The sequence below is a fragment of the Microtus ochrogaster genome, chromosome X (assembly GCF_000317375.1).
Source record: "Microtus ochrogaster isolate Prairie Vole_2 chromosome X, MicOch1.0, whole genome shotgun sequence".
Classification (NCBI taxonomy): Eukaryota; Metazoa; Chordata; class Mammalia; order Rodentia; family Cricetidae; genus Microtus; species Microtus ochrogaster.
In genome coordinates, this window is record NC_022026.1 from 26,792,531 (window position 1) to 26,801,253 (window position 8,723).

The window sequence follows — 8,723 nt, forward strand, 5'->3', positions numbered from 1 at the left end:
TCCCACACTTACACCTTCAGGACCAGTTCTCTAGTGCTGCCCAGACGAGGTGTAGAGAGCACTCTGCCAAGTGCTGCAGCTCGTGAGGGGCAGGGAGAGTTCTACCACTTTTATGCCTCAGGGCCAGATTTCTCACCTGCTACAGGCAGCAGGGTGTGGGGGGCATGTCTCCCAATATGGTAGAGGGTGGGCAGGGCCAGATCCCCCATGCTCACGTTCTTGGGCAGTTCACCCACCTCCCTGTCAATAGGGTCAGCTCTACTGTGTTGCCCAGGTTGGGTGCAGGGTCTGTTTTCCCCCGAGTGCTGCCACCGGCAACTGGGGGAGGGTCATCTCCCTCACCCAGCACAGGTGGCAGGGGCAAGCAGGAGGGCATCTTTCCCTCACCCTCAGTACCTCATGGCAGATGAAGGGCATCTTCCACCCTCAGAGCTAGCTCACCAGTGTCTCTGCAAACAGGGTCAGCTCTACTATGCTGCTCAGGCGAGCATCAGGGCCCACTTTCCTTAGTGTTACAGCAGGTGATGGGGAGGGATAGCTCCCTCATCTACCGTAGGTGGTAAGGGGCAAGGGGTAAAGTTGGGCATCTCTCCGCCACCCACACTACTTCATGACAGAAGAGTAGTGGAGATAGCTCTCCCATGATCAGAACTTCGGGTGAGGGAGCTCACCCACACCTCCATCAACAGGGTTGGCTCTGTTGTGCTGCCCAGGTGAAATGCAGGACCTGCTCTCCTGAGTGCTGCAGTTGATGGGAAGTAGAGGCAGCTCTCCCACCTCTTCTTCACCCATACTGCCACATGGCAGACTAGGGGCGGGGCCAGGTCTTCCAAGCTCACATTCTTGGGGCAGGCTCACCTGTGTCCCCATCACCAGGTCAGCTCCCCTGTGCTCCCCAGATGAAGTGCAGGGCCAACTTTCCCAAATCTTGCTGCTGTTAAAGGGAAGGTCAACTCCCTTGCTTGCTGGAGGATGTACAGGCAAGGGGGAGTGCATCTTTCCCTTGCCCCCACCACCACACAACACACAAGGGAAGCAGTATCAACTATGCCCCTCTCATGTCCTCAAGGCTGACTCTCCCATGTTCCTGTCTATAGGATCAAGTCTACTGTGCTGCCCAGGCAAGGGGCTGCAACCGGTGAGGTATTGGGCCAGATATCCGACCTGCTGAAGGTGTTGAATGGAGGAGGGCATCTTTCTTTCACCCACACCACCGCTTGGCAGAGGAAAGGGGCATAAACTGTTCTCGCATTTTCACTCACGCCCCTGAGAACAAGGTCACCTCTATTTTGCTGCCCAGGTGAGGTATAGATCCTGTCTCCTGGCTGCTTCCACCAGTGAGGGGCAAGACCAGTTCTCCTTAGGATTGCAGCCTGTGAGGTGCTCGGGCAACTCTGTACAGCCCAGTGGTATCAGGAGCCATGGAAATCAACACAGTACGTGGTTGCATCAGGGTCATGAATCCAGACATGGGTCCAATAATCTTAGCTTATTTTAAATTGCGTTTTTAAAATTTTTAAGTTATAAGAACTCTAACTATACTCTAGGCAAAAATACCTTATTCGTTATATGATTTCTAATTTCTTGTCTTTTGTGTGAATTATTGTCCATCTTTATTTTTAAAATATTTTAATCTTGATTAACATGTATTAATTTTTACATATTAGTGAGGTTCAGAGTGTTATTTTAATATATTCACCCAATGAAAACCAATCACATTAATTTGTTTCCTTCTCCTTCTTTCCTGATGTTTCTTTTAAAATTAATCTTAAAAAAATTACAAATATCAATTAATCGTTTATTGAGCGTGTTCAAAACCAAGATGTAGGAGTGTTAACATGTAAGTGGGCCAGTGAAGAGTGAGCTGGTGCCAGGTGGTGTGTTTCCATGCTGGGTACTGCTTCACGACCAGCCTTGAAGTGCCAGATGTTCTCACTGGCTGCTTTGGAGATCTCCCCACAAAGCTATCATGTGGGAGAGAAAAAATACTACCCAACAATTTATGAGAGGGGAAAAAAGGCAGAATTTCTCTTCTTGATTCTCTCCTATCTCCCTTTATCTATTAGTCAAATTTTACCCTGGAGTTTTACCTATCCCACAAGTCTGGGATTCTATGGCTATGAAGAATTTCAGATCCCATCTCCTACGGTAGGGAATTCCATTCGAGTCTAGTGGGAAGGTACAGAAACTCTACCTATGTGAATAGCCGTGCCAGAGAGAATCTAATGTGGTGCCTACACTATATTCATTGTAGCCTAAGACTCTTATTGTTATTTTCTAGAAGATGATGAAATAGAACATGGTGTTAAAGACCTTTCCCTAGGTCATTTTTTCAGTAAGCACTGGTTTTATTTTTTTAACATAAACCTGGTGCTGAAGACTGTGGAAGACCCAGGTAGAGATCCTGGACTTTATGGACCAAGTAAACAAGGGTCATTAAAGGGGTTTGAGGTGAAGAGTGGCAGAAGATAAGTTTTTTTAAGCCTTTATCTCTGTTTCATTTTTTCATCTGACTAAAAGTGTATAGTACGTGGCGTGGAGAGACAAGAGCATCAGAGACTATTTTTGAAGGTTTTGAGGTATCCCTGGTGAGGTCAGCAGCTTTATTTGGGCTTTAATCCCACAGCCTAATACTCCTTCCTCTATTTAAACCTTTTCATATCAAAGGGGTGAGCTAGTCTGAGGCAGTGAGGTCAGGGGTTAGAGAGCCAAAGAAAGGAGAATATTACCTAAAGCTCCTGGTTAGGTCTAAGAAGACCTTGGGTCTTTCTTCATTTGGCCTGAGGTTCTAGGCAAACTAAAATCCATTGATGACTTCTCTGTCACTACCTAGATGGTTAGATGTCATGAACTGTAAGCTGCAGTCATTATATCCATAAGGTCAGTATCTAGTGTATATTCACATAACATCCAAGCACATGAGGGCATGTACAGTGTTTTATACATGTAGGGCTTCTCACCTGTATCTGTATTTCAGGACAGATATGGTGAAAACATTTAGTATAATATACCTTTCCACAGCTGCCATACTGGCATAAAGAAAGACTTGAAACCCAGAGTTTCCTCTTGAGTGCCTTTTGGCGTTCTCTTTACTCTGTGGAGCTCCTGTGGGCTACTCAAACAAGAGAGGGCCTGCCTGGCAATCTGACTGGTTCGCAGGTGCATTCTGAAATTCAAAAGTAAACAGACTACTGATACCCAGCCACAGTAATTCAAAATTCATCGAGATTTCTGATAAATAGCGTCTCATGAGTAGTAGAGGATGTAGCCGGGCCCAGTAGATGGCAGGCCTGATACTAGTACCATTTCATGTGTTGAAGGGGCTGTTTTAGAAGGGAACAAGCATCCTGCAGTATATGGGCTTTGGTGATGGATATGATTGAGATGCCACTGGAAGCCAAAGCTGGAAGGCTCAGGCTCACTACAGGATATCATACTTTCCCTGAAGGTCATGGCCATTCCTGGAAGCCCAGGCCTTCCTCATGGCATTGTGTGGGACCCATTTGTAAATCACGCTCCCTGGCTAAAAGGGAGCTGCTCCCTGAAGGGGTAAGAGTCTGCTGGGAGCAGTAGCCCATGCTATCCTTAGTGACATACTGAACTATGATTACTTTTTACTCAGACTTTGCCTAAGTGACTCAACAGACAAAAAAAAATGTGTGTGTGTGTGGGGGGGACTTCAATTTATTGAGACTCTGAAAACAATGATGAATGCTTGATGACCCATGGTTGTAAGGGATGTGCATTTTTTTTTCCAGAAAAGAAGCATATTCAGAACTAACAGCAACTTCTCCTTCTCTAGAGGTGTCTGGTGGACAGACCATCAGGATCTGAGTTCTTGAGCTGCCTACACACGTTGTCCAGAGTTCAGCTCCACTTTGGGACTCCAGGGTTCAGAGTCACTTCAGGTCAGAGGGGAGGCTATTTCCTAGTTTCCTAATCACATCTTGAGACAAAAGCATTTTGGATTTTTAAGTACTAAAATATATAAAAACTTGTCTTCTTACCCTGCCCTTTGGTTGCTTCTGGTATTTTGCTAAAGCTTAAAAACATTATTATCTGAGCTCCCAAGAATTTAAGCCCATATGATTTGATCAAAACAACTTTAAATTATACATTTTAATATTTCTTTTGAAAAAAATCATATAAACATAAAACAGAAAGGTGATTTCTATATTTAAATTTAGATGACATATAAATGGCAGTGAAAATATATAATGACAGAAACTATAATGACAGTCACCTGCAGGAAGGTGTCATGTTTCCTGGAAAAGGGATACAAGGAGGCAATGTGACCTGAGGAGGCAATGTAAAGGTTCTATATGTTTACATGGATAGTATTTCCTGTCACAAAGCTCAGAATTTGTCCTCTGCATTTGAGATTTCTTCAACGTTCATCTATTTTCTTGGACTGTATTTTTCTTCCTGTTTTGTTGGGCAAGGTGGAGGCAGAAAGAATTTTTCAGTGTGACTTATTTTGGTACAGTTGAGTGGATCTTGAACTTTGGCAGAAGCATAAAGAACCCCACCCAGCCTGTGTCATGCTCCAGGAGAGAAGACAAGAGATGCCTGATACTTCCTTTCATTTCCCCCCTTTCCACTAATGGAATACAGTCCCATGTCAAAGATCAGCCAGAGCACTAGGATGTGACAATAAAAGTGATTGTTCTGTGGGAAATGACCTGCTACTCAGTAAAGTCCCTAATATCATCCCCCTCCCAGTTAATTTGTATATATTTTCTTTGCACTTCCATTTCAGAAGTAATTATCTCAGAAAACTTTCTAAGCCTTGTCCACTGTGTTCTTATATGGGAATATCCTGATGGAAAATCTTCAATGAACACTAATACAGTGTTCAGTTTAGCCAAGGTGACTTAGATACTGCACACAGTGAAGGGCACATGTGCTTAAGCATCATGTTGTTGGTGGGAGCAGTTACCAAGGAGGGATGTCTTCTGCAGACACCCGCTTCTTTGCTGTGACTTCCATGTTCCTGATGACATGGGCCATTGGAGTACTTTATGTGCTTCACCCTTTCCTTTCCTGCAAATGCCTGGAGTAATAAATGCAATTTCCCTTGAATTCTTTACACTTCTAAAAAAAATCTCTTGTAAACTAGGGGCAAATGTGAAGAGAAGTGTCTAATAACCATGTAGTAGCACTTGCACACAGCTCCATACTAGGTCTTTTTTTTTTTTTGGCTTTTCAAGACAGGGTTTCTCTGTAGCTTTTGAGCCTGTCCTGGAACTAGCTCTTGTAGATCAAGCTGGCCTCGAACTCATAGAGATCCACCTGCCTTGGCCTCCTGAGTGCTGGGATTAAAGGTGTGCGCCACCACAAAGTGACCATAGTAGGTCCTTTAGCATAAGAACATCTAGTTCTTTATAAATTACCATGGAGGGTGTGTATTATTAAAATAAAATTAAGGGAAAAATAAGAAAACCATTTTAAAGGCTGGTAAATGGCAGAGTTCTGATTCACATCCAAGTCTGCTTGGAATGGGTTTATAATAAATTGTCTGGAAAAGCACTATTGGAGAGAGAAATGATCTAAGTTTCTGAGACTTACATAATTAATCATAGATCAGGAAAGTAAGTGTGCTCACAAACTAACAAACAGCAAGCTCTGTTGGCTTACTATTTCTGTACTAACTTGGTGTTGGGCATTAAGATTCCTTACTAAAAAATTCATAGGTCTGACTGTGCATTGCTGACTTGTTCAAAACTACATCTTCTGTAACACTTAGTAGGAGGACAGAGTCAGTAATAGGATATTTAAGAATAGTTGTATTCACAATGTCTGATTATTCTTTCTTATTCTTACCACAAATTAACATCTGCTGTAGGACACTGCTATTCACAGGAAATAGTTTCATATAAGGCCTCACATTATTGACGGTGATGACCTTTATTAGTTATTAGGCAGTTTTGTCAATATAACCAGGATACTTCAGAACAGTCTAGCATACAGATGGCTTTGTTTTTTCAAAGAAAATAGTTTTCAAACTCCAATTGACAGACAATTTAATTTATGTTTTGGATAATTGTTTTAATTAAAAAAAAACAAGAGGGACAAAAAAATTCTGTGTTTATTTGTTATGTCTGGGTATGTGTGGAAAACCTACCTAGACAGGAATCTCAAACTAGGGCTAAAGGGAGATACTATGGTTCAGGCAATTTAATGTTTATTGGGTGAATTGGGCTTTGGAAACCAAACTGAAAATAGGCCAGTAGCTTCCGTGAAAATTTCAGGCGCTTTTGTTAAAAATTTATCTCCAAAGGAATTTTGCTTTGTGGATCCTGTCAATGTATGTCTGTCTGTCTGTCTGTCTTTCTTTCTTTCTTTCTTTCTTTCTTTCTTTCTTTCTTTCTTTCCTTCCTTCCTTCCTTCCTTCCTTCTTTCTTTCCTTCCTTCTTTCTTTCTTTGAAAAGAAAACCATGCAGGAAAAGTTTTCTCTAGATAATCCATGCTGGATTTGTTACCATAATCCTGAATTCCATTGTTGTTGAGTGTTAAGAGACTACTAATAGTTTTTGTTTTCAATGAGAAGTATAGAGAATGAAGATGGGAAGCTTGCCTTCTGAGGCTGACAGTTGGAAACAATAGAGGAGAAAGTGTGTTCATTTTGTGTCAAAAGTGAACTTCATAGGACACCTTCCATTGAGTGAAGAAATTAGAAAGAAGAGTTATGGAAAAAGTTATACTTCAACAAAAATGCCAGCTAACACATATATTTCTATTGGTGACCTTTGTGGAGATGATTGGTGGTCATACTGTCCTCTCTTATAATTAGAAGCATATATTAAGGTCTATCAGTATGTTGAGAACCCACCTGAAATACAGTCTTACAAGAGATTGGGAGTAACAAAAAAAGTCCCATCATGAGTTTTATTTTAGAGAGACAGGCACCATGTTATAGAAATTGTGTTTGTGCAAAGCTACCTATCTCCATATTAACACTGTTTTACTTGTATAGTTTTTCATGATTACTTAAGGAATTTAACACATTTAATCCTTTCAAAAAGCTGTCTGGTGTAAAAGACAGAAGCATGATGTTCATTTTCTTCAGTTTAAGTAATTGAGGTCATTAGTAATCCATCCAAGACCGCAAGTTGAAATGGAATGGGCCAGTCAGGGTAATCAGACACTTTGGCAAAGAAGAATCATGTTTCGATTTTTTTCATTCACAAATAAAGATATTTTTCACATTGCTTAAGTTAAAAAATATCAAAAGTATTCGCAAATATAACAAAATAAGTGTGAAAGTGATTTTTAAGTTCTTAAGTGATTTTTGCACATTTGTTTGTAGCCACGAGAAAGAATCCAACTAACCAAGCAGTGGTGGCACACACCTTTAATCTCAACAGTTAGGAGGCAGAGGCAGGCAAATCTCTGTGAGTTCAAGGCCAGCCTGTTCTATAGAGCAAGTTCCAGGGCAGGCTCCAAAGCTACACAGAGAAACCCTGTCTCAAAAAGAAAAAGAAAGAAAAAAGAATCCAACAGTTTTACTTATTTATTTTCTTGCTTGCTTGTTTCTTTGTTTAGTGAGCTCCTGGTAGAGCTGAAAATTTCTTTGTCCCTGTGCCTTTGTGGTTTTTTTTACTTGTAAAGTGGAATTTATAATAATTTGTGTCATTATTTTCTGAGAATCAAATATATTGTCACATAGGAAGCATTTAGAAGAGTTCTAGGCACACCATCTGTACTCTAAAAGTTTTACCTATATTAGTTTCCCTTCTTTGGCCATTCTCACTAAAAGCCACAGTTAAGAAGACACAGAAACAAGGTGTCAGGAAAACCACTGCTTGAAAATCTTCTGGTTTTCTCAGTAGCAATTGTTTTCTGTACCCATAGTTTCTTCATCATGGATTGTCAAGAAAATGAGTACCGGGACCAATGGGGGCACTGTGTCACCTGCCAGCAGTGTGGCCCTGGACAGGAGCTCTCCAAGGTAAACCCTTCTGATCAGTGCTTTTTTTTTTCTTTTTTGTACATCTAAGAAACCAGGAAGTGTGTGTGTCTGTCTGTCTGTCTTGTGAAAAAAATAAAGAAACAAATGTTTAAGAAAAAAATTAAGAAAGGACAATTTAGAAGTTCCATCAGTTCTCGGCTTTTATTAGTTCAGTTGAGCAGATACAATGAAGTACAAATCGTATGTAATAGTAGTCAGTGTTCAATCACGAAGTGAGGCTAGCAGACTCAGAGGCCAGGGAGAGCTTAATGCAATACTATGATACCTCATAAAGAGATATGTACATATCAAGGTTCAGAATTTTTGTATTCGAGAAATCTGTTAAACAAAGCAAAGTACATTTAATTAAGTTGAGAAACAAAATACCAGGTTTGGGGATGTGGAAGAATCAAGAAAGCTGATGTGGCCTCTGTTCTGAAGGGTCTGCTTTACTAAGAAAACTGTCTGAGAAAGGATTCGGCAATAGGAAACAAGTTGAAGCATAGAATGGTCCAATTAAAGGTAAATTTTTGAATAAAAAGAAAAGCAATGAAAACTGAGATCAAGGCAGGGACTCCTTAGTTTTTACTTACTTCACATCCCTTGTTGTTTCTTCAATTGGGGATGATATTAGAGTTTACTATAAAGGCTAGAAGAAGAAAGTCAGTAAAGTTTCTGTATGCTCGTGCTTGTTTTTGCACATTTATTTATTCATCAATTACTTACCTCACATTTGCAAAGTGGCCAGTATGATTGTAGGTATCTCTCTCTC

General features: G+C 40.9%; 1 protein-coding gene across 1 annotated transcript in view; it reads left to right on the forward strand.

The window, feature by feature from the left end:
• Positions 1-3,861: 3,861 nt before the first annotated feature.
• The window catches only part of Eda2r (ectodysplasin A2 receptor), a 29,285-nt gene continuing 24,423 nt past the window's right edge, over positions 3,862-8,723 (forward strand). The window contains exons 1-2 of the mRNA XM_026784913.1: positions 3,862-3,908; positions 7,855-7,951. Coding sequence (XP_026640714.1) covers positions 7,865-7,951 — 87 coding nt within the window. The 5' untranslated portion in view covers positions 3,862-3,908; positions 7,855-7,864. The remainder of the gene's footprint in view (positions 3,909-7,854; positions 7,952-8,723) is intronic.